Source organism: Ranitomeya imitator, chromosome 2, assembly GCF_032444005.1.
Source record: "Ranitomeya imitator isolate aRanImi1 chromosome 2, aRanImi1.pri, whole genome shotgun sequence".
In the NCBI taxonomy this organism is placed as follows: domain Eukaryota; kingdom Metazoa; phylum Chordata; class Amphibia; order Anura; family Dendrobatidae; genus Ranitomeya; species Ranitomeya imitator.
This window is the reverse complement of record NC_091283.1, coordinates 297,663,921-297,690,415: the sequence shown is the minus strand read 5'-3', so window position 1 is coordinate 297,690,415 and position 26,495 is coordinate 297,663,921. Positions and strand designations below refer to the sequence as shown.

General features: G+C 44.4%; 1 protein-coding gene across 1 annotated transcript in view; it reads right to left on the bottom strand.

The window, feature by feature from the left end:
• Nucleotides 1–344: 344 nt before the first annotated feature.
• Nucleotides 345–26,495, bottom strand: part of LOC138666443 (zinc finger protein 300-like) — a 57,350-nt gene continuing 31,199 nt past the window's right edge. Inside the window, exons 5-10 of the mRNA XM_069754666.1 lie at nt 24,044–24,193; nt 23,735–23,914; nt 23,528–23,651; nt 23,347–23,444; nt 23,058–23,148; nt 345–2,611 (exon numbers count right to left, since the gene is read on the bottom strand). Coding sequence (XP_069610767.1) covers nt 1,347–2,611; nt 23,058–23,148; nt 23,347–23,444; nt 23,528–23,651; nt 23,735–23,914; nt 24,044–24,193 — 1,908 coding nt within the window. The 3' untranslated portion in view covers nt 345–1,346. The remainder of the gene's footprint in view (nt 2,612–23,057; nt 23,149–23,346; nt 23,445–23,527; nt 23,652–23,734; nt 23,915–24,043; nt 24,194–26,495) is intronic.

Sequence of the window (26,495 nt, the reverse complement as noted above, 5' to 3'; positions counted from 1 at the left end):
CTCAACCACTGACAATTAATTAGTTAATAAATAAATAAGCAAAACAATATTATTTGGTTGCAAATTTGACAACATCTGGGGATCCTGGTTGAATGTTCCAGGCCTGCCATCTGGAGTACTCCTGAGAGATAACATATGGCAATTTCTGGCTTCAGAAACATTTGTGGTATGATTAATCCCGGTTAAATGATATAAGCAGGGCCAGTACACATGCAAACTAATTATGATAATTGAATGGTAGATAGTATACATATCACAAAAAATAATATGAAGAAGGATTTCTCTGGAGTGTTATCGGGGATGGGGGTTGTATTAGTTTGAATGAAAATAAATTGAATCCTTGGAAGGATATGACGACTTTATTGTATTTTATTTATAACAATAACATATAAGGATGTAATGTAACATTGAAAATAGCAAAATGTCTTTGTTCTACTGATTTCTCTTTGTAAAAACTTTATTGTGTAATGTTCTTAATAAAAATGATCTAATAAAAAAGGGTATCTTATAGTCCAGGAAATATTCTTATAGTCCAAGAAATATGGTAAGTTCTAAAGTAATTTCACTTTCTCATTCAATTATATGTCTGTCTGTTATATGTTTTTGTACAATTTGTCAATAACGTATATGGTTATGGTTTTGATGGTCAACAAAATACTATTTTCCAGTAATTCATTTTTCACACTCTAGGTATGCTAATGTATTCTCCTCTGTGTGGGATTTTGACTTCTCATTGCTCTTGTTTGGTCATGGTAAAATAAAAACACTTCTATAAACCTCCCATGCTGGCGTGGCTCTAGTGGTGTCAGCATTTGCATTTCTGGGGCTCAGGTTGTTATGTCATATGAGCCCTGCGTCCAATTAGTGGTGGCTTCACTGTTCTCACCTTCAGACAAATGAAACAATAAGAGGAAGTCAAAGAGAAGTCACAGCCCTGGCTTCCTGTTGATGTTCAATACGTCTGAGGGCGGGGACATTGAAGTTGGAGCTGATTGGGCACAGGGCTCGTGTGATCAACAACCTCATATGAGCCCCCGGAAAGCGAGTGATGATACCACTGGAACAGCACTGGCACGGAATGCAAATATGATTTTTTTTATTTTAACAAGGCCAAACATGATGACAACCCCTTTAAAGAAAATACCATTTGCGTTTAAAACATTTCCCACATTAAGATCATGATAAAAGATTCTCCCCTGTGTGGGTTCTCTGGTGGTGATCAAGATGTAATTTCTGGCTAAAACATTTCCCACATTCTGAACATAAAAAAACTTCTCCCCTGTGTGAATTCGTTGGTGTAAAACAAGATGCGATTTCTGGTTGAAACATTTCCCACATTCTGAACATTAAAGAGGCTGCTCCCCTGTGTGAGTTCTTTGGTGTATAACAAGCCGTGATTTCTGGTTAAAACATTTCCCACATTCTGAACAGGAAAAAAGCTTCTCCCCTGTGTGAGTTCGTTGGTGTATAACAAGATGTGATTTCTGGTTAAAACATTTCCCACATTCTGAACAGGAAAAAGGCTGCTCCCCTGTGTGAGTTCTTTGGTGTCTAACAAGCCGTGATTTCTGGTTAAAACATTTCCCACATTCTGAACAGGAAAAAAGCTTCTCCCCTGTGTGAGTTCGTTGGTGTATAACAAGATGTGATTTCTGGTTAAAACTTTTCCCACATTCTGAACAGGAAAAAGGCTGCTCCCCTGTGTGAGTTCTTTGGTGTATAACAAGCTGTGATTTCTGGTTAAAACATTTCCCACATTCTGAACAGGAAAAAGGCTTCTCCCCTGTGTGAATTCTCTGATGCTTAAGCAAATCTGATTTCTGGTTAAAACATTTCCCACACTCTGAACAGGAAAAAGGCTTCTCCCCTGTGTGAGTTCTTTGGTGTGTAACAAAATGTGATTTATAGTTAAAACATTTCCCACATTCTGAACAGGAAAAAGGCTTCTCCCCTGTGTGAGTTCTTTGGTGTGTAACAAAAAGTGATTTATAGTTATAACATTTCCCACATTCTGAACAGGAAAAAGGCTTCTCCCCTGTGTGAATTCGTTGGTGTATAAGAAGATGTGATTTATAGTTAAAACATTTCCCACATTCTGAACAGGAAAAAGGCTTCTCCCCTGTGTGAGTTCTTTGGTGTATAACAAAATGTGATTTATAGTTAAAACATTTCCCACATTCTGAACAGGAAAAAGGCTGCTCCCCTGTGTAAGTTTTCTGCTGTTTAAGCAAATTTGATTTCTGGTTAAAACATTTCCGATACTTTGAATAAGAAAATCTGTTCTCTGCTGTGTGAATTGTTTGAGGTTTAAGAAAAGACTTTTCAAGGGGAAAGTTTTTTCCATATCCTGAAGGTGAAAACAGCTTCGTTGATTTAGGAGCAGTTCGTTTTTCAATGCTTATTTTGTGACTTTGATTTTCCTTCGTAGTCAGTAATGAGTCAGAAGACAGGAGCTGTTTCAAAGGGTCAGATGACAGATCTTTGCTGTGAAGGGATGGTGGTATATCTGGCGTAATGACATTCACTTCAATTGTATCCTGTTTGATCTCAAGATCATCTGATTTAAAAACTGAAGATGTCAGCTGCCCCTCTGATCTCCTGGTACAGCAATCTGCTAAGATTAAAACCAATTATTTTTCAATGAAATATCCTCAAAATTAATATTTTTAAACATTTTTACTTAACTCCTTTACCCCCGAGGGTGGTCTGCACGTTAATGACCGGGCCAATTTTTACAATTATGACCACTGTCCCTTTATGAGGTTATAACTCTGGAACGCTTCAACAGATCCTGGTGATTCTGACACCGTTTTCTCGTGACATATTGTACTTCATGACTGGTAAAATTTCTTTGATATGACTTGCATTTATTTGTTTAAAAAACGGAAATTTGGCGAACATTTTGAAAATTTAGCAATTTTCCAACTTTTGAATTTTCATGCCCTTAACTCACACATATCTATCATACAAAATACATAATAAGTAACATTTCCCACATGTCTATTTTACATCAGCACAATTTTGGAACCACATTTTTTTTGTTAGGAAGTTATAAGGGTTAAAATTTGACCAGCGATTTCTCATTTTTACAACACCATTTTTTTTTAGGGACCATATTACATTTGAAGTAACTATATGATAGAACATACCAAAAAGTGACACCATTCTAAAAACCGCACCCTTCAAGGTGCTCAAAAACACACTCAAGAAGTTTATTAACCCTTCACGTGCTTCACAGGAATTTTTTGGAATGTTTAAAAAAAAATAAACAAACATTTAATTTTTTTTTCACAAAAAATTTACTTCAGATCCAATTTGTTTTATTTTACCAAGGGTAACAGGAGAAATTGAACCCTAAAAGTTGTTTGACAATTTGTCCTGAGTATGCCGATACTCCATATGTGGGGGTAAACCACTTTGAGCGCAGGGAGGGAGCGAAGTTTGACTTTTCCATGCAAATTTGATTGGAAGTGAGATGGGATGTCATGTCGCGATTGGAGAGCGCCTGATGTGCCTAAACAGTGGAAACCACCCACAAGTGACACCATTTTGGAACGCAGACCCCCTAAGGAACTTATCTTGATGTGTGGTGAGCACTTTGAACCCCCAAGTGCTGCACAGGAGTTTATAATGTAGAGCCGTAAATATAAAAAAAAATCATTTTTTTCACAAAAATGATTTTTTCACTCCCAATTTTTTATTTTCCCAAGGGTAACAGAAGAAATTGGATCCCAAAAGTTCTTGTGCAATTTTTCCTGAGTACGCTCATACCCCATATGTGGGGGTAAACCACTGTTTGGGTGCATGGCAGAGCTCGGCAGGGAAGGAGTGCCGTTTGACTTTTCAATGCAAAATTGGCTGGAATTGAGATGGGATGCCATGTTGCGTTTGGAGAGCACTGTGTCAGATCAGTGATCTGACAGGCAGTGCAGGAGGCTTCTCAGCGCCTGCTCTCAGCAGGAACTGAGAAGCCGCCTCCTGCAGGACCCGGAAGAACCCCGCGGCCATCTTGGATTTGGGGGCCTGCAGGGAGGAGACAGGATGAGACCCTCGGAACAACGCGATCGCATTGCGTTGTTCTGAGGGTCTCAGGGAAACATGCCCTCCTTGTGCGATGCTTCCCTATGCCACCGGAACGCTGCGATCATGTTTGATTGCTGTTTTCCAGGGGTAAATGTGCCAGGAGCGGTTCATGACTGCTCCTGGCACATAGTGCCGGATGTCAGCTGTGATAATCAGCTGACACCCGGCTGCGCTCCCACCGTGAGCGCGGCTGATCGCGTATGATGTACTATCCCGTCGATGGTCATACGGGCCCAAGTCACCTTGACAGGATAGTACGTCTGATGTCAGAAAGGGGTTAAACTGTCATTAAAAACAGGGATTTTTGTGCACTCACTTTAAAGTCCTTTTCTCTGAGCCACTCATTGGGGGACACAGGACCACGGGTGTTATGCTGCTACCACTAGGAGGTTGACACTAAGACACAAAAAAATTAGCTCCTCCTCTGCAGTATACACCACACCCACTGGCTCCAGCCGAACCAGTTCTGTGACAATGCAGTAGGAAAACAATATATTAAAGTATACCAACGTCAAACCAAAAAGCATACTAAGGCTGTTGGTGGGTGCGGTGTCCCTCAATGAGTGGCTCGGAGAAAAGGATTTTACGGTGAGTACACAAAAATCCCAGTTTCTCCATCACCTCATTTGGGAACATAGGACCATGTGACATCCTAAAACAGTCCCTGGGTGGGTAAACCAACAGGAAAGACCAAACTTCACTCACCAGCCGCCAAAGAGATGCTTTACCACTGCCTGCAAGATTCGTCTACCATGGCTCTCATCTGCTGAGGTCTGTGGAGTGTGAATGTTGTAGTGCTTGGAGAAGTTGTGCAGACTGGACTAAGTCATAGGCTTGCAAACCTGTTCTGCCGACGCCTGGTGTGAAATGGTCCAGGAGGCCCCCCACAAAATGAGTTGAGTGTGCCTTAATCCCCGCTGGGATAGGCCAGTTTCTGACATGGTAAGACTCTTGAATAGCCAAGTGGATCCACCTGGTTATTGGGGATTTAGAGGCGGCGAGTACCTTCCTTACGGAAGGACACCGTCCGTGAGACATACCTCACCAGATCCAGAATGTGAAGAGCCTTCTCAAAACGGTGTATTTGTGTCGGGCAAAACGAGGGCAGGACAATGTCCTCATTAAATGTGAAAGGAAGAGATCTCGGCCAAGAAAGAGAGACGGCCTGAGAGCTAACTTGTCCTGGTGAAAAATTAGAAAAGACGCTCGACAGGATAGGGCGGCTAACTCCAATACCCGCCTGATTGACGTCCCTGCGACAAGAAAGGCTACCTTCCATGAAAGGTGGGTGAGAGAGACCTCTGTAGAACATCCAGAACCAGGTTAAGGTCCCAGGGATCCAAAGGCATTCTATAGGGGTGTACCAAATGTGAGACCCCCTGAATCAAAGTCTTCACCTGCAGTTTGGAAGTGATCCTGCGCTGGAACAAAACAGATAGGGCAGAAATATGACCTTTGAGGAAACTAAGCACCAGGCCTGAGTTCAGACCAGCATGAAGAAATTCCAGAATGGCCGGAATGGAGAAAGCGAGAGGAAAACGACCGCGGTCCCTGCACTATGCAAAAAATTATCTCCAGGTACGGTGATAAATGCGCACGGATGTAGGTTTCCGAGCACTAATCATGCTGGAAACCACTTTTCAGGAAAACCCACCTTGGGTTAGGACCCAGGATTCAACGGCCATGCAGTTAAGCACAGGGCCCCTGAGTTCTGGTGGCAAATCGGGCCCTGGGAGAGTAAATCTGGTCCATCCAGAAGTCACAAGGCAACCGTCGATGACTAGTTGCACCAACTCCGCTTACCACGCCCGGCGCGGTCAGTCCGGAGCGACTAGGATCACTGGAATTCCTTCCGTCTAACTTCCTGATGACTCTCGGGAGCAAAGGAAGTGGGGGGGGAACACGTAAGGAAGACAGAACTGATGCCTCAGAAGGACTAGTGCATCCGCCCCAATTGCCTCTGGATCCAGGGACCAAGCTATGAACTCGGGCACCTTGGTGTTGTCTTGATGCCATCAGAGCGACGTCTGAAGTCCCCCAGCGATGACAAACCTGCGTGAAGACCTCCGGATGCAGTAACCACTCCCCCGAAGTGAGACCCTGGTGGCTGAGGAAGTCTGCTGCCCAGTTTTCCACACCCGGGATGTGAACTGCCCAATGGAGAATGTGCTTCACCTTGCACATTACCACCCTGCTGCGGGTGCCCTCCTGATGGTTGATATATGCCACAGCTGTGGCGTTGTCCGATTGTTGGTGGGTGGGGCGACCCGCTAGGAGGTGATGGAACCGTCGCAAGGAGAACCGAATCACCCAGATGTCCAGAATCTTGATCGAGACAAGTGCCTCCCAAGGAGACCAGCGTCTCTGGACAGTGTGATGCCGAAAGGCAGCCCCCCAGCCCAGAAGACTGGCGTCGGTGGTGACCATCAGCCATTGGACCTGAAGCAAAGATTTCCCCTTGGGGGAGGGAGGACCATAACATCGACGACCTGAGTGCCTGCTTGACCCACGGGGACAAGCACCATAGCCAGTCGAGAGAGAGAAAAAATGGGTTCCTGTACCAGGCTGCTAGAAGTGCATGCTGTAGAGGCCAAAGATGCAACTGGGTGAAAGGAACAGCTTCTATCGCTGCTACCATCTTGCCCAGAACCCCCATGCAGAATCAGATGGAGTGAGGACGTGGGTGACAAAGTGCCCAGGCTCCCTGCTAAAGGCCTAAGACCTTGTCTCAAGGGAGAATCTCCAATCCTCGGGAAGTGTCCAGCAGGGCTGTGGAGCTGGAGTCGGAGACCATTTTGGTGGAGTTGGAGTTGGTATAAAATGGTCCAACTCCGACTCCTAAAATATATAATAAATTGGATACAGTGGTTCAATGCAGTTTGTGGGGAATATTTTTTTCTCATAAGAATTTGGGAAAGTTATGAAATGTCCTATAAATGTCTGTCCTATTCCTGATCTAAGGTCTAGACTTTTAGCTGAGATTAATCTGTGCTGCAGTTTATGTTCATGATAAGTAATGAAGCTCCTCCTCTACAGATAAGGGGAAAAATAAACACACAGGGAAGGAAAGCCTACATTCATCTCAGAATTTCTTGAGTGAACAGGAAAGCAGGATTAAAGAGGTAAGTACTTCCTAAAGCATATCTAAACTTTCAATAAACTGTGCATAAATCAATAGTTCATTATATGTAGTCTCTGTATGCTTGATGTTTTAGTTTGTTTTTCCCCTTTAGCTCATGTTTGGAGAAATTAGCTGCTCTGATGACTTACATACACTATACATAGAATATAAGGGGAAAAAATGTTTTCTAACATCTCAAATTCGGAAATAAATTAACATGATCGATGAGGACATATACAGTATACTTGTGTGTGTTTTTTGTTCTGGAATGTGATTCAGCACAGATATTACTACAGAAGAACAGCAAAATGATTCTTTACAATTAGATGATCTTGTTCAAGCTGCTTCACACCTCTTTCCTATTCATCACATGCGCTGTGTTGTGCACATGCTGCAGCTGGCAATAAGAGATAGCTTGCAAGAGGGACATGCTGGAACTTCTGATTAGCAAAGTGAGGAAATTGGCTTTTACTGCCAGAACCCTTAAAATTGATTCCATCTTGAAGAGACTTGCTAGAAAAGGGGCAATTGTGGATCAAGCTACTTGGTGGGGCAGCACCTATTTAACCCCTTCACCCCCGGAGCTGTTTCCGCTTTTTCATTTTCGTTTTTTGCTCCCCTCCTTCCCAGAGCCATAACTTTTTTATTTTTCCTTCAATATGGCCATGTGAGGGCTTATTTTTTGCGGGACGAGATGTACTTTTGAACGATACCATTGATTTTACCATGGCATGTAACAGAAAACGGGAAAAAAATTCCAAGTGTGATGAAATTGCAAAAAAAGTGCAATCTCACACTTGTTTTTTGTTTGGCTTTTTTGCTAGGTTCACTAAATGCTAAAACTAACCTGCCATTATGATTCTCCAGGTCATTATGAGTTCATAGACACCAAACATGTCTAGGTTATTTTTTATCTAAGTGGTGAAAAAAATTTCCAAATTTTGCTAAAAAAAAAAAAAAAAAAAAAATTGCGCGATTTTCCGATACCCGTAGCGTCTCCAATTTTCGCGATCTGGGGTCAGGTGAGGGCTTATATTTTGCGTGCCGAGCTGGCGTTTTTAATGATACCATTTTGGTGTAGATACGTTCTTTTGATCGCCCGTTATTGCATTTTAATGCAATGTCACGGCGACCAAAAAAACGTAATTTTGGCGTTTTGATTTTTTTTCTCGCTACGTCATTTAGCGGTCAGGTTAATCCTTTGTTTTTATTGATAGATCGGGCGATTCTGAACGCGGCGATACCAAATATGTGTATGTTTGATTTTTTTTTTATTGTTTTATTTTGATTGGGGCGAAAGGGGGGTGATTTGAACTTTTATATATTTATTTTTTTTATATTTTTAATCACTTTTTTTTTTAAATTTTAGCATGCTTCAATAGCCTCCATGGGAGGCTAGAAGCATGCATAACTCGATCGGCTCTGCTACATAGAGGTGAAGTACAGATCACCTCTATGTAGCAGAAATGCAGGGTTGCTTTGAACGCCGACCACAGGGTGGCGCTCAAAGCAATCGGCCATCAATAACCATAGACGTCTCAAGGAGACCTCTGGTTGTTATGGCGATGCACTGCTGACCCCCGATCATGTGACAGGGGTCAGCATTGCGAGCACTTCCGGCCGCGCGGCTGGGAGCGCTAGTTAAATGCCGCTGTCAGCGCTTGACGGTGGCATTTAACTAGTTAATGAGCGCGGGCGGATCGCGATTCCGCTCGCGCTCATTGCGCGCACATGTCAGCTGTACAAAACAGCTGACATGTCGCGGCTTTGAGGTGGGCTCACCGCCAGAGCCCACCTCAAAGCAGGGGATCTGCCAGCTGACGTACTATTCCGTCAGCTGGCAGAAAGGGGTTAATGATTGAGCGATTGCTTGAGCTGAAACCCTTCCTTGTAGATATGGCCAACTTTCAGGTAACACTACATGAAGGCCAATGGACACAGGTGGCTGAATTGAAGGAATTGCTTCATCACCCATTTACAGTGTTTACAAAGTTACAAGCTGTGGATTTAACTCCCGGCATTTTTATTAAGGAGTGGAAGAACTTGTTGTTTTGCCTGTCCCAAAGAGGAGGTTTATTCGCAGATGGCATTGCTGCTTCAATGAAACGGAGACACTGCTATTAGAAAATAAAATTCTTCTGGCAGCTGTGTATGTGGACCCGAGTATATTGTTGGATGATCAACATCTTACTAAAAGAAAAGAAGCTTTGATTGAGGTAGCAGTTAGGATGAGTGGGCTACAGGACGGCCAAGAGCAAAGAGGACTCGGGCCCTGCCAGTGCTGATGCTGCCATACCTTCATCCTCATCAGATAAGAAGTTTGATTTCGACAAGTATTTGGACGACATGGAGCAGGCAAAGCGTTGTTGCATGGAAAAAGTTTCCACTCCCATAGAAAACAGATTGACCATATTTCAGCAAAATTTTTCACTTGCTCTCAAAGACGTAGAAAAGTTCAATCGTTCATCAAAACTGTGCATGAGGCAATTCCTTTACACACTGACATTACATAGTAACATAGTTATTAAGGTTGAAGGAAGACTAAGTCCATGTAGTTCAACCCATAGCCTAACCCAACATGCCCTAACATGCTGATCCAGAGGAAGGCAAAAAAAAAAACCATATGGCAAATAGTAAGCTCCACTTTGGGGAAAAAAATTCCTTCCCGACTCCACATATGGCAATCAGACTAGTTCCCTGGATTAAGGAATAAAGTATATATACCCTGTAACATTATACTTTTCCAGAAAGGTATCCCCTCTTAAATTTAAGTAATGAATCACTCACTACAACATCATACGGCAGAGTTCCATAGTCTCACTGCTCTTACAGTAAAGAACCCGCGTCTGTTATTATGCTTAAACCTTCCTTACTCCAGACGTAGAGGATGCCCCTTGTCCCTGTCTCAGGTCTATGATTAAAAAGATCATCAGAAAGGTCTTTGTACTGTCCCCTCATATATTTATACATTAAAATAAGATCACCCCTTAGTCTTCGTTTTTCCAAACTAAATAGCCCCAAGTGTAATAACCTATCTTGGTATTGCAGACCCCCCAGTCCTCTAATAACCTTGGTCGCTCTTCTCTGCACCCGCTCTAGTTTAGCTATGTCTTTCTTATACACCGGAGACCAGAACTGTGCATAGTATTCTTAGTGTGGTCGAACTAGTGAATTGTATAGAGGTAAAATTATGTTCTCCTCATGAGCATCTATGGCTCTTTTAATGCATCCCATTATTTTATTTGCCTTTGTAGCAGCTGCCTGACACTGGCCACTGAATAGGAGTTTGTCATCCACCCAAACACCCAGGTCTTTTTCATTAACAGTTTTGCCCAGAGTTTTAGAATTAAGCACATAGTTATACATCTTATTACTTGTACCCAAGTGCATGACCTTACATTTATCCCCATTAAAGCTCATTTTCCATTTATCAGCCCAAGCTTCTAGTTTACATAAATCATCCTGTAATATAAAATTGTCCCCCTCTGTATTGATTACCCTGCAGAGTTTAGGGTCATCTGCAAATATTGAAATTCTGCTCTGTATGCCCCCTACAAGGTCATTAATAAATATGTTAAAAAGAAGAGGGCCCAATACTGACCCCTGTGGTACCCCCACTGCTAACCGTGACCCAGTCCGAGTGTGCTCCATTAATAACCACCCTTTGTTTCCTATCCCTGAGCCAGCTCTTAACCCACTTACACATATTTTCCCCTATCCCCGTTATTCTCATTTTATGTATCAACCTTTTGTGTGGCACCGTATCAAAAGCTTTTGAGAAGTCCATATACACTACGTCCACTGGGTTCCCTTGGTCCAGTCCGGAACTTACCTCTTCATAGAAGCTGATCAGATTAGTCTGACATGAACGGTCCCTAGTAAACCCGTGCTGATACTGGGTCATGAGGTTATTCCTCTTCAGATACTCCAGTATAGCATCCCTTAGAATGCCCTCCAGGATTTTACCCACAGTAGAGGTTAAGCTTACTGGCCTATAATTTCTGAGTTCAGTTTTTGTCCCCTTTTTGAATATTGGCACCGCATTTGCTATACGCCAGTCCTGTGGTACAGACCCTGTTATTATGGACTCTTTAAAGATTAAAAATAATGGTCTATCAATGACTGTACTTCATTCCTGCAGTACTCAGGGGTGTATCCCATTCGGGCCCAGAGATTTGTCAATTTTAGTGATTTTTAGACGCCGCTGTACTTCCTGCTGGGTTAAGCAGGTGACATTTAATGGGGAATTTTTATCACTAGTTATTGTGTCTGCCATGGGATTTTCTTGTGTAAATACTGATGAAAAAAAGTCATTTAGCATATTGGCTTTTTCCTCATCCTCATCCACCATTTCACCCAGACTATTTTTAAGGGGGCCAACACTATCATTTTTTAGTATCTTACTATTTACGTAGTTAAAGAATATTTTGGGATTATTTTTCCTCTCTCTGGCAATGAGTCTCTCTGTCTCAATTTTTGCTGCCTTGATTTGCTTTTTACAGAATTTATTTAATTTTATGTATTTATTTAATGCCTTATCACTACCTACTTCCTTTAATTCTCTAAATGCTTTCTTTTTGTCACTTATTGCGCCCCTTACAGCTCTATTTAGCCATATTGGTTTCCTCCTATTTCTAGTATGTTTATTCCCATACGGTATATATTGTGCACAGGCCCTATCCAGGATGATAAACGTTTCCCATTTTTTTGTGTATTTTTAGGTCTCAGGATATCGTCCCAGTTAATTGCACCAAGATCCTCTCTCATCTGTTGGAAATTTGCCCTCCTGAAGTTTAGTGTCCTTGTAACCCCTCTAATACACATCTTATTAAAGAATACATAAAACCGTATTATTTTGCGATCACTATTCCCCAAGTGACCCCAACCCTTATATTTGATATGCGGTCTGGCTTGTTGGTTAATATTAGGTCTAGCAGTGCCCCCCTTCTTGTTGGGTCCTGAACCAGTTGTGAAAGGTAATTGTTCTCATAGTTGCCAAAAACCGATTACCTTTGCTGGAACTGCAGGTTTCTGTTCCCCAATCTATTTCAGGGTAGTTGAAGCCCCCATAATAATGACTTCTCCTTGAGTCGCAGCTTCATCTATTTACTTTATGAGGATATTCTCCAATGCTTCCATTATTTTTGGAGACTTATAACAAACCGCTATCAGTAATTTATTATTTTTCCCCCTCGCCTTATCTCCACCCACAGGGACTCTACATTTTCATTAGATTCACCTATATTATCACGCAGGATGGGTTTTAAAGACGATTTTACATATAGACACACACCTCCCCCTCGCTTACCCGTTCGGTCATTTCTGAACAGACTATAGCCCTGCAAGTTAACAGCCCAGTCATGGCTCTCGTCCAGCCAGGTTTCAGATATCCCCACCATGTCATAATTATGCTCCAACAACATTAGTTCTAATTCGTCCATTTTGTTGGTGAGGCTTCTGGCATTAGTATACATGCACTGGATGTTCCTCTCTGTACCTCTATTCTTTCTTAAATTATTAACTGTTCTAGCCCCACCCCCCATGCCACTGCCACCCCCAACTTCCTTATTTGTGCCCAGGTCTCTATCTGCACTATCTTCTCCTCCTATAAAATGAATACCCTCCCACCCAATCCCTAGTTTAAACACTCCTCCAACCTTCTAGCCATTTTCTCCCCCAGCACAGCGGCACCTTCCTGTTATGATCTGGTGGCCTAGGAGCAGCATGAGACGTACTCTGGAGAAGGTGGTACCTGTACTGAACGCAGACCCTGAACTTAACAACACAACTAGATGTAGCCGTGGGATGTACCTAACGCTCCCTAGACACCTCGACACAGCCTGAGGACTAAATACCCCTAAAGATAGTTTTCCGTTTCTATCTTGCCTCAGAGAAAATCCCCAAAGGAAAGACAGCCCCCCACAAATATTGGCTGTGAGAGGAGAGGGAAATGACATACGCAGACTGAAATCAGAATTTAGCAGAGGAGGCCATACTAGCTAAATAGGAAGTATAGGACAGAGTACTATGCGTTCAGTATTAAAACACTAGAGAATATCCACCACAGAAAATACAAAAACTCCACATCTGACTAAAGACATGGAGGGTATATCTGCATCTGCATCTCCAGAGATTCCAGCAAGGCTGAAGGAATCCTAACACAGACAACACTGGACAAGACCATACATGAAAAGCACAGAACAATAAGGCCCACAGCATGTGTACAGCAGAAACAAAACCAGGACTTATCTTTGTAGAAAAGCACAGCAAACAGGAGAGACCAGAGAGGGATGTGAATCCTCCAAAAACAATGGACAACTGGCACTGACTAAAGAATCAAGCAGGATTAAATAGCTGAGTCCAAATTGCAAAAAGTGAACACACCTGATAGATGCTGCAATCCACAGACAGCAGCACTACCACTCATAACCACAGGAGGGAGCCCAAGAGCAGAATTCACAACACCTTCCCCATTGAGGTGCAGCCCGTCCCTAGCGTAGAGCCTGTAGCCAACTGAGAAGTCGGCCCAGTTCTGCAGGAACCCAAACCCCTCCTTCCTACACCAATTCTTGAGCCACTTATTAACCTCCCTAATCTCCCATTGCCTCTCTTGCGTGGCACATGGTACAGGCAGTATTTCGGAAAATACCACGTTGGAGGTCCTTGCTTTCAGCTTGCAGCCTAATTCCCTGAAATCATCTTTAAGGACCTTCCACCTACCTCTAACTTTGTCATTTGTGCCAATGTGCACCATGACCGCTGGGTCCTCACCAGCCCCTCCCAGTAATCTGTCCACCCGATCAGCGATGTGTCGGACTCGAGCGCCAGGTAGGCCGCACATGGTTCGACGATCCCTGTCTTTGTGACAGATTGCCTTATCTGTTCCCCTAATAATTGAGTCCCCCACTACCAGCACCTGTCTGGCCTGCCCTGCTCTCCTATTTCCCCTCTTACTGGAGCAGTCACTCCTCCGGCTTTCAGAGGACATGCCTGGCTGCAGCAGTGCTACTCCTGTACTGGCACCCTCCTCATCTGCCAACTTAGAAAACTTATTGGAATGTGCCAGATCAGGACTAGCCTCCCTGGCACCCTTCCCTCTACCCCGCTTTCTAACTGTCACGCAGCTTGCTATTCCATTGTCCTGTGGCCCCATCCTACCATCCCCCCCTTCATCTATCCCATTGAGCATCTGCTCAGTGAGCAGAAGACTCCTTTCCATATTGTCAATGGATCTCAGTGTTGCCAGCTGCACATTTAGATCCAGAATCTGGGCTTCCAAATGCACAACGTGCTCACATCTCGCACAGCAGTATGCACCCTCGACCGGCTGCTCAAGGACTGCATACATGTGGCAAGATGTGCACTGGATGGCATTAGCAATTTCCTAATGGGGATTGCAGCAGACATTGTTAGAGATGTTGCCCATGTGGTTACTGCTTTGCCACAAACCCAAGTTAGTGTAGAGAGGTTGTTCTCTAATCTTAAAATAATTAGGTCACATTTGAGGTCATCTATAAAGGAGGATCTGATGGAGGCGATACGATCTCTCAGAACAAATTCATAAACTGCACAAATGCTATTCAGTACGTTTTTGTTGAAAACTGTTTTTCCACTTACTGCAGAGTGTATAATAAATTGTACATATGCAAAGTTTTTTGTTCTAAAGTTGTATTCCAATAAATATATTTTATGTTCTATCTAAATGGCTTGATTATTGTATCATAATAAAGATTAAAAGCCTGATGTTACCATTTTACTACAGTAAATTTATCACTTAAACATGAGCCATGTATGAGGGAATCGAGGAGTAGGAGGTTTGGCCAGGATCATTCCTAAAAATGAAATCTGGTACGGGGACGATTTGTCTAAGTTTATCAGCCAATCCAGGCGAGAAAGTGTGTCCGAAGTGATACGGACACAATTCACGCATGCTTGGAAAGACGGACCCTTGACTAGGAGGTTGTCTACGTACGGTAGAATGACCACAACGGCAGCCATGACCTTCATGAACACTCTGGGAGCGGTGATGAGGCCAAAGGGCAAAGCTGTAAACTAGAAATGTTCTTCGCGGACGGCGAGCGCTTTCCTCCCTTTGGTGAGGGAGGAAAGAAAAATCAAATTGGGATGTGCAGGTAAGCATCCTGGATGTCGATGGATGATAGGAACTCCCCCTTCTCCATCCAACTGATGTAAGAAGGGAGGGATTCCATCCTGAAGCGCTGGACCTTGACAAACTTGTTTAGGAGCTTCAGGTCCAGAATGGGCTGCACCGACCTGCCCTTCTTCGGAACCACAAATCAGTTTGAGTAGAATTCCTCAAACCTCTAATTTTCTGGGACTGGAATAATTACTCCCTTTTGGCATAGCGAATCGTTGGCTTGGTAGAAGGACCGTGCCTGAGCCTCTGTTTTGGGGGGACGAGAGGGGAAGAACCGTGCTTTGAGGGTGGGAAGAAAATTCTATTTTGTAACCGGAAGACACCAGGTCCCTGACCTATTCGTCATGAACGATGGAGAGCCAGGTATGGCAAAATAGTAGACGGCCGCCTACTCTGCTGGTGTAGACCGGGGTAATGCCACGAGTCATTGCGCCGAGAATCTATATCTGGATTGTTTGGGACGATTATTCCACGACTGGTTGGACTTGTAGGAAGCCTGGGGACCCCTGTCTCCACGGGAGGAGTGCCCTGAACTGGAAGAGGTAGCTGTTTTGGACCAAATGGGATTGCTGCGAAAAGGATCGGAAACGCATCTGCTGTGGGATGAATTTACTTTTTCCTCCTGTGGCATCCGAGATAACGACCACTCTGGAAAGGTAGAGATGTTAGGGATTTTTTAGAGGCAGAGTCCGCTTGCCATTCTCTGAGCCGCAATGCTGATCTAATGGAGATGGTGTTTGCAGCCGCAAGAGAGGCACAGTTAGCTGAGTACACGGAAGCATGCACCAAATAGTCCCCAGCTAAGGAGATCTGGTTTGCCAGATCCGTTGCCTCAGAGGGAAGGGAAGGTCACTATCCTGAATGGTTCTGGCCAGGGTATCTGCCCAAGAGAACATAGCTTTAGCTATTCACATTGCAGCGAAAGGGAGAGAGAGTGCCGAGCCCGACGCTTCAAAAACTGAACGGGCAAGATTCTCTGACGGTCCATGGGATCTATAATGGAAGAACCATCTGGCAAGGATAGGAGGGTTTTGGTGGTCAGGAGCGATACCAGTGGGTCAACTGGAGGAGATTCAGCACATTTGACCTGTGAAGCGTTTGTTCGGTCACTCCCTATGCCGCCGAACTATGTCCTGAAATTCATGATGGCTGGCTAGGCTATATACCCTATGAGATCATTTGGTCCTCTTGAAGGACACCTCATGATCTGGGACAGAATTAGGGTCCTGGTCAATCTTCAAAGTCTGATTGACGGCCTCAATGAGACTATTCACCGTTGTCTGATAATCCGGAGAATCTAGGTCAAGCGGCATATCGGTATCGGACTCAGAGTCCTGGTTACTACAAACACCGGGTGAGGGGGAGTAGGAAACGGAGCACACGGATGCCGAGGAGTGAGAGGACCTGGGAGACATGCTATGGATCCGCACTCGGGATCACAGGCCTTGTAGAGTGGCATTCTCTGTCCCTGTAGTAACGCAGACTGGTAGGCGATACAAGATGTGAAAAACACTGTATGTGTTTTGTTAGCCTTTTTTAAGGTCTTAGAGAGTGACAAGATATACCCCAGAATGTCCCTGATCCTGCTGATATTCTCCAATAGGGAGTTGTAAGGCCCAGTGACTATTGCAGAGAAGGACTAATGAGTTGTATATGGCACAGCCCACAGATCTTACCCCGGTCCTGTGGCCCTGAGTAAATGGTCTTCCTGTTGAGGTACAGGCAGGCTGTACAAGAAGGGAGCTGGCCTGTTGAAAGTGTCTGCTGTCTAAATTGCAGAGTGACCGTGGAGAATGCCACCGTGTGTTACCAGGCTTTACGTGTGGATATGCAGCGGGTGGGGAAAGATGGCCGCCGAGACCTCATCCCGGGCCCACACTTACCAGCAGTGTGCGTCATGGTATGGAAACTGCCACAGGGCAGGACCTGGACTGTGGAAGCTGCAGCTTGAACAGTGCAAGCAGCCCTCCATCCACCACCCCTTTGACAGAGAAGAGGAGAGGGACCGTTCGCCTTTCTTCCATCGCCGCTGTTCAGTCAGTGGCGATGCAGTGGGGGCCGCATGGACACCATAAGTGCTTCTGGGCATCCAAGGGGGTTAACTCCATGAGAACGGGTCAGGGCTGTTGGTCCGGCACTAAAAGCGGAAAGGGCCTGGATGCAGAAGGGAGTACATGGAGGCGATACTCCATGTTCCCATCTGTTGTAGGTGTAGGGAGATCGGTGCCTTGAAGGGTACCATTGCCCCTAAGAGGTACCATTGTACCTCTTGAAGCTCATCAAGAGAATGCCAAGAGTGTGCAAAGCAGTCATCAAAGCAAAAGGTGGCTACTTTGAAGAACCTAGAATATAAGACATAATTTCAGTTGTTTCACACTTTTTTGTTAAGTATATAATTCCACATGTGTTAATTCATTATTTTGATGACTTCAGTGTGAATGTACAATTTTCATAGTCATGAAAATATAGAAAAATCTTTAAATAAGAAGGTGTGTCCAAACTTTTGGTCTGTACTGTATATATATATATATATATATATATATATATATATATATATATATATATATATATATATATATATATATATACAGTGGGGCAAAAAAGTATTTAGTCAGTCAGCAATAGTGCAAGTTCCACCACTTAAAAAGATGAGAGGCGTCTGTAATTTACATCATAGGTAGACCTCAACTATGGGAGACAAACTGAGAAAAAAAAATCCAGAAAATCACGTTGTCTGTTTTTTTAACATTTTATTTGCATATTATGGTGGAAAATAAGTATTTGGTCAGAAACAAACAATCAAGATTTCTGGCTCTCACAGACCTGTAACTTCTTCTTTAAGAGTCTCCTCTTTCCTCCACCCATTACCTGTAGTAATGGCACCTGTTTAAACTTGTTATCAGTATAAAAAGACACCTATGCACACCCTCAAACAGTCTGACTCCAAACTCCACTATGGTGAAGACCAAAGAGCTGTCAAAGGACACCAGAAACAAAATTGTAGCCCTGCAACAGGCTGGGAAGACTGAATCTGCAATAGCCAACCAGCTTGGAGTGAAGAAATCAACAGTGGGAGCAATAATTAGAAAATGGAAGACATACAAGACCACTGATGATCTCCCTCGATCTGGGGCTCCACGCAAAATCCCACCCCGTGGGGTCAGAATGATCACGAGAACGGTGAGCAAAAATCCCAGAACCACGCGGGGGGACCTAGTGAATGAACTGCAGAGAGCTGGGACCAATGTAACAAGGCCTACCATAAGTAACACACTACGCCAGCATGGACTCAGATCCTGCAGTGCCAGACGTGTCCCACTGCTTAAGCCAGTACATGTCCGGGCCCGTCTGAAGTTTGCTAGAGAGCATTTGGATGATCCAGAGGAGTTTTGGGAGAATGTCCTATGGTCTGATGAAACCAAACTGGAACTGTTTGGTAGAAACACAACTTGTCGTGTTTGGAGGAAAAAGAATACTGAGTTGCATCCATCAAACACCATACCTACTGTAAAGCATGGTGGTGGAAACATCATGCTTTGGGGCTGTTTCTCTGCAAAGGGGCCAGGACGACTGATCCGGGTACATGAAAGAATGAATGGGGCCATGTATCGTGAGATTTTGAGTGCAAACCTCCTTCCATCAGCAAGGGCATTGAAGATGAAACATGGCTGGGTCTTTCAACATGACAATGATCCAAAGCACACTGCCAGGGCAACGAAGGAGTGGTTTCGTAAGAAGCATTTCAAGGTCCTGGAGTGGCCTAGCCAGTCTCCAGATCTCAACCCTATAGAAAACCTTTGGAGGGAGTTGAAAGTCCGTGTTGCCAAGCGAAAAGCCAAAAACATCACTGCTCTAGAGGAGATCTGCATGGAGGAATGGGCCAACATACCAACAACAGTGTGTGGCAACCTTGTGAAGACTTACAGAAAACGTTTGACCTCTGTCATTGCCAATAAAGGATATATTACAAAGTATTGAGATGAAATTTTGTTTCTGACCAAATACTTATTTTCCACCATAATATGCAAATAAAATGTTAAAAAAACAGACAATGTGATTTTCTGGATTTTTTTTTCTCAGTTTGTCTCCCATAGTTGAGGTCTACCTACGCCTCTCATCTTTTTAAGTGGTGGAACTTGCACTATTGCTGACTGACTAAATACTTTTTTGCCCCACTGTGTATATATATATATATATATATATATATATATATATATATATATATATATATATATATATGTACACATACATATCTATAATATAACGCTGGGGGCGTCACTCTGAAGCCTTTATAGACTGCGCAGGCGCAAGCGCCGGCGCAGTCTGGCCCCCACAGAGTGACGCTCCCAGGAGATCGCGGTATGCGTAAGCACTGAACGCATACCGCGATCTCCACCGTGGACGCGCCAGGAGGGAGGGTAAGTATATTCACCTGTCCTCCGTTCCAGCGCTGCGTGCGGCTCCGTCTTCCGGCTCCTCTGCTGTGACAGAGTCCAGTCAGAGGCAGAGGAGCCGGAGTGTGTGTTCAAGAAAATGGCGCCGGAAAGCGTGGACTGCGCAGGCGCCGATTCCTGCTGCCGGAATCGGCGCCTGCGCAGTCCGCGCTTTCCGGCGCCATTTTCTTGAAGACACACTCCGGCTCCACTGCAGGTGTGTCTTCAAGAAAATGGCGCCGGAGAGCGCGGACTGCGCAGGCGCCGATTCCTGCTGCCGGAATCGGCGCCTGCGCAGTCCGCTCTTTCCATTTTCTTGAAGACACACCTGCAGTGGAGCCGGAAGACAGGTGAGTATGGTATTTTTTTTTTTTTTTATATGGCAGCAGCATACGGGGGCATATAATACAATAGTGGCGCAGGATGGGAGCAGCACATGACAGAACGGGCGCAGGATGGCAGCAGCACATGACAGAACGGGCGCAGGATGGCAGCAGCGCATGACAGAACGGGCGCAGGATGGCAGCAGCGCATGACAGAACGGGCGCAGGATGGCAGCAGCACATGACAGAATGGGCGCAGGATGGCAGCAGGATGGGAGCAGCACATGACAGAACGGGCGCAGGATGGCAGCAGCGCATGACAGAACGGGCGCAGGATGGCAGCAGCACATGACAGAATGGGCGCAGGATGGCAGCAGCACATGACAGAACGGGCGCAGGATGGCAGCAGCGCATGACATAACGGGCGCAGGATGGCAGCAGGATGGGAGCAGCACATGACAGAACAGGCGCAGGATGGCAGCAGCACATGACAGAACGGGCGCAGGATGGCAGCAGGATGGGAGCAGCACATGACAGAACGGGCGCAGGATGGCAGCAGCACATGACAGAACGGGCGCAGGATGGCAGCAGCACATGACAGAACGGGCGCAGGATGGCAGCAGCACATGACAGAACGGGCGCAGGATGGCAGCAGCACATGACAGAACGGGCGCAGGATGGCAGCAGCACATGATGGAGACCATATACCAATATAAATGCTCGCCACCCGGGCGTAGAACGGGTTCAATAGCTAGTATATATATATATACATACATACACACACACACACATACACATACTGTAACAAAAAAGCAATTGTCAGAAATCTGCATGAAATGCAGTATCTGGTTTTTTTTAAATGTGAAAAAAAATTTGGGTGTGTTCCTGCATAATTTTCATAACCAGCAGAGGGAAAGCCGAGAGCCGATCAGCCATTGTTAATATTCTGGGAAGGAGCCAATAGCCAAAGGTTTCCAGGCTATTAACCCCATAACCCCCGAAGCTTTTTTTCGGTTTTGCGTTTTCGTTTATTTGCTCCCCTTCTTCCCAGAGCTATAACTTTTTTATTTTTCCACCAATATGGCCATGTGAGGCTTGTTTCTTGCAGGATGAGTTGTAATTTTGAACGACACGCTAGATAATGGGAAAAAAATTCCAAGTAAGGTGAAACTGCAAAAAAAGTGCAATCCCACACCGTTTTTTTGTTTGGCTTTTTTACTAGGTTCACTAAATGCCAAAACTGACCTGCCATTATGATTCTCAATTATGAGTTCATAGACACCAAGCATGTCTAGGTTCTTTTTTATCTAAATGGCGAAAAAAAAAATTCCAAACTTTAAAAAAAAATAAAAATAAAAAATAATATGTGACATTTTCCGATCCCCGTAGAGTCTCCATTTTTCGTGATCTCGAGATCGGTGAGAGTTTACTTTTTGTGCTCCGAGCTGATGTTTTTAATGATACCATTTTGGTGCAGATACAAACTTTTGATCGCCTGTTTTTGCATTTTAATGCAATGTCGTGGCGACCAAACAAAAACGTAATTTTGGCATTTTAGCTTTTTTTTCTCGCTACGCTGTTTAGCGATCAGGTTAATCCTTTTCTTATTAATGACAGATCGGGCGGTTCTGAATGAGGCGTTATCAAATATGTGCATGTTTGATTTTATGCTTATTGTTTCATTTTGAATGGGGTGAAAGGAGGTCGATTTGAAATTATTAATTTTTTTACATTTTTAAAAACTTTATTACTTTTGGCAGGTAATAAATAGGAGACTAGAGACTACCCCGATTGGCTCTGCTACATAGAGGCGATGTTGAGATTGCCTCTATATGGCCGGGGTCACAATTGCGACTGTGATGCGACAAACTCGCGTGAGCCTCTCGCTTCAATACCCGGCACTGCCGCTGGCACTTGGGACCAGAGTGTGCGGCTGCATGTATTTCTACGCAGCCGCAAACTCCGGTCCCGAGTGCCGGCGGTAGTGCCGGTTATTGATGCGCGGGTTTCTCACATCACATTCGCAAGTGTGACTCCGGCCTATAGCACACTTACTGACGTGCTATGAGCGCCGAACACTGGATGGCGCTCACAGCAATCCGGCACTGACAACCATAGAGGTCTCCAGGAGACCTCAGGTGGTCATGCCAACACACTGGTGACCCGCAATAAAGTGACGTGGGTCACCGCTGTGCGTATTTCCGGCCCAATGGCCGAAAGCGTGTTTTAAATGCCGCTCTCAGAGTTTGACAGCGGCATTTAACTGTTCAAAACAGCTGACATGTGCCGGGAAAGATGTAGGCTCACCGTTGGAGCCCACATCAAAGTGAAAGTGTCCAAAATCGGCGTACATTTACACCTGATGTCAGAAAGGGGTTAAAGGACTACCACAGATATACAGACTCAGATAACGAAGGCAGAACGATCCCACCACAATCAAACTATCATACAGATGAACAGGTAAAAAAAGACATTTTTTTTATTCTATGATACATCCCCAACGACAAAGTATGTATGAGGGGAGAGCTCAAACACTAAACCAGAGTTGCACTCATTTATGGTGGACTATTGTAGCTACTATGAGTCCTGACCAGAAGAGTAGAGAAAGTATTAGTCACCATATTAGTAACATATTAGTACATTAGTAACTTGTCACCATATTCATTTGGCTTTGCAGTTTACAGATAATAATAAGATCTAGACAGGAACCGGTCAGCGTCTCCTAATTTCAGGGGGTAGTTGGATCCTCCAGGCTATACGTTCTATAGAAAATGGCTTTTAATGCCCAAAGTCATTTGAACAGTTTTGGATGGAGGAGAATGTTGCGGTCTAGAGGCAAAATGGTGATCACATGGCCGGACTACACCAACGATAAAGCAGCCACAGTCGGTGACGGAGAAGAATCTGTGACTTCTCTGCATTTAGTGGTTACTACTCACCTGGGTAGTCATATGTAGTTATCTCCTCTTTACATCGCTCATCACCCCTCACATATGTCCCTGTAGTATTAATACGGGTCAGATCTTTACCCTGAAACAAATATTGTAAAAGTCACAGACAGATGGAGAAGTCACATCTATGATCAGCTGTAATCCTGCCATCTCCACCGTTCTCATTACACAAGTATAAAACATATAATACTGGTGGATAAAACAAGACTGAGCACTAGACCTTCACAGCCGTCTACACATCATAGGGGAGATCTCATGACACCTTCTCTCCATCTACCTGATGATCCTGAGGAACATTGGGATCTTCTTGTTTACATTCCTGTGGAAGAAGAGGACGGGGACATCTCTCTGGTGTTGTCTTCTTACTGGATAGAACTGGAGGAAACACATACAGGGACTGACTTCATTATTTACATACAGATAATTATAGCCTGTGTATATTTAGTCCTGTCTATTACCTGGTGATGTGAGGGGCTGGGGAACCTCCATCATGACGTCCGTGTAGAGATCTTTGTGTCCCTCTAAATACTCCCACTCCTCCATGGAGAAATAGACGGCGACATCCTGACACCTTATAGGAACCTGACACATACAAATGATACAGTCATCCCCCAATCCCTTCATAGTGTTACTGTATAATGTCCCAGCATTCCCAGCAGTGTCACCTCTCCAGTCAGCAGCTCAATCATCCTGTAGATGAGTTCTAGGATCTTCTGGTCATTGATGTCCTCATGTATCAGGGGGTGAGGTGGAGGCCCCGTGATTGGGCTCAGGGGTCTTCTCCATCCCTCAGACACAGGGTCCTGACAGCGCTCACTAGAGGTCTTCTTCACTACTGTGTAATCCTGGTTATGGAGAGACACATTTATAAATCTCACTACAGACATTTCCAGAGTCCTCACCTCTCCAGTTCTGTCCATCTGTTATTCCCATAGATGAGAATGATGTAATGTGACGTCATCAGAATCTCTCACCTCTCCAGTAAGACAGAAGAGGATCTCTAGGGTGAGGTGTAATATCCTCTCTGCCATCTTGTCTCTGTCCATATCCATCCTTGATGGGTAAATGAGAAAAATTCTCTTATACAGAAGATCTTCACTGAGAGGATCCGATATTGTAGAGACCTGAATGAGAAGAAGATGAGCCGATGTAACATCATAAAAATCCTGTGTAATAATTCAATTACTGGAGATAATAAAGGGGCAATATATACATAGTAACATAGTTATTAAGGTTGAAGGAAGACTTTAAGTCCATCTAGTTAAACCCATAGCCTAACCTAAGATGTTGATCCAGAGCAAGGCAAAAAAAACATGTGGCAAAGAGTAAGCTCCACATTGGGGAAAAAAATTCCTTCTCGACTCCACATACGACAATCAGACTAGTTCCCTGGATCAACACCCTATCAAGGAATCTAGTGTATATACCCTGTAACATTATACTTTTCAAGAAAGGCATCCAGTCCCCTCTTAAATTTAAGTAATGAATCACTCACTATTAGTGTTGAGTATTCCGATACTGCACATATCGGGTATTGGCCGATATTCACTGTATCGGAATTTCAATACCGAGTTCCGATACTTTTGCAATATTGGATACCGGAATCTGAAGTTTCCACAGTGCAATGATGCACTATAATGGAGTGTGGGCGGTGCGTGGGCGGAGACTGCGTGTGTGTGTGGGTGGGGTCTGTGCATGACCGTGGGGGGGGTCTGTGCGTGCCTGCCGGGGCTCTGTGCGTGTGTCAGGGCTCTGTGCGGTGTGCCGGGGCTCTGTGCGGGCATCGTCCGATGGGACTACAAGTCCCATCGGACAATGCCTACTACAGTGACAGTGATTGACACATTAGCCAATGATGGGACAGTAGTAGTCCCATCATCCAGCTTATGTGTTGAATGAAAAAAAAACATACATACTACATATGCGCCATTTCTGGGGCGGCTGCGGACTGGTATTTGTAGCCGGGGGGGGGGGGGGGGGGGGGGGGGGGCAATATCCATGGCCCCTCTCTAGGCTATGAATATCAGCCCGCACTGGCTATAAAATATAGGGGGACCCCACGTCATTTTTGGGGGGGATCCCTCTATTTTAATAGCCAGTAAAGGCTACGCAGACAGCTGCGGGCTGATATTCATAGCAGGCTACAAATATTGGACCCCGGCCGTCAGCTTTCCCCCTCTGGCGCAGAAAATTGTGCGGGAGCCCACGCCGCTTTTTTTTTTAAATTCAACGCTCATTAAGGCCTCTTTCACACTTGCGTCGGTATGGGTCCGTCGCTATGCATCGGGCCGACGCACGTTGTGAAATTTGTGCCCGACGTGGGCAGCGGATGCAGTTTTTCAACGCATCCGCTGCCCATTCTGAAGTCCGGGGAGGAGGGGGCGGAGTTACGGCCGCACAAGCGCGGTAGAAAATGGCGGACACCACGGACAAAAAAACCTTCACTTGAACGTTTTTTCGTGCCGAAGTTTCACCAAAACACGACGGATCCGTTGCACGACGAATGCGATGTGTGGCCATCTGTCGCGATCTGTCGGTAATACAAGTCTATGGGTAAAAAACGCATCCTGCGAGCACATTTGCAGGATCCGTTTTTTTCCAAAAACGACGGATTGTGACGGATTGCTAAAAACACAAGTGTGAAAGTAGCCTTAGAAACATCGGCCTTTCTATTATATATCTATGGATATATCTATCTAAAGAAATATGTATAGATCCGCCGGATCAGTTTTTTTCAAAACTCGCGGGATTGTGCCTGACGGCAAAAACCTGATTTGTGAAAGCAGCCAGATAGATGGATAGATACATCTATGTATCTATAGATATATCTAGAAAAAGAAAACCAAAAGCAGCACCAAAAGAAAACAAAGGGTTCAAAAAATCCTTCCAGGTATAAACCAAACCTCATACTATTGTCCAAAAAAATGAAGGCAGCACTCCAATAGAAAAAATAAATGGTGATTTATTGGCCCATGTGCGACGTTTCAGTCCAAGATGTGGACCTTTCTCAAGCAGTTGTAAAGTGCAAATGCATACACATATATAGTGAACTAGCTGAAGAGCCCAGCGTTGCTTGGGCATAGTAAATATCTGTGGTTAGTTATAGCACCTCACTTCTCTTATTTTCCCATCACGCCTCTCATTTTCCCCCTCACATCTCTCATTTTCTCCCTCACTCCTCTCATTCCCCCCTAACACTTGTCATTTCAACCTCACATCTGTCATTTTCCGATCATTCCACTATTTTCCCTCACTCCTCTCATTTTGCACTCACACCTTTTCATTTTCACCTCACATTTTCCCCTCAGTATATACATGCTTGTCATCTCCCTTATATAGTATACACCTATATGTCATCTCCTGTATATAGTATATACCTGTATGTCATCTCCCCTGTAAATAGTATATACCTGCTGTATGTCATCT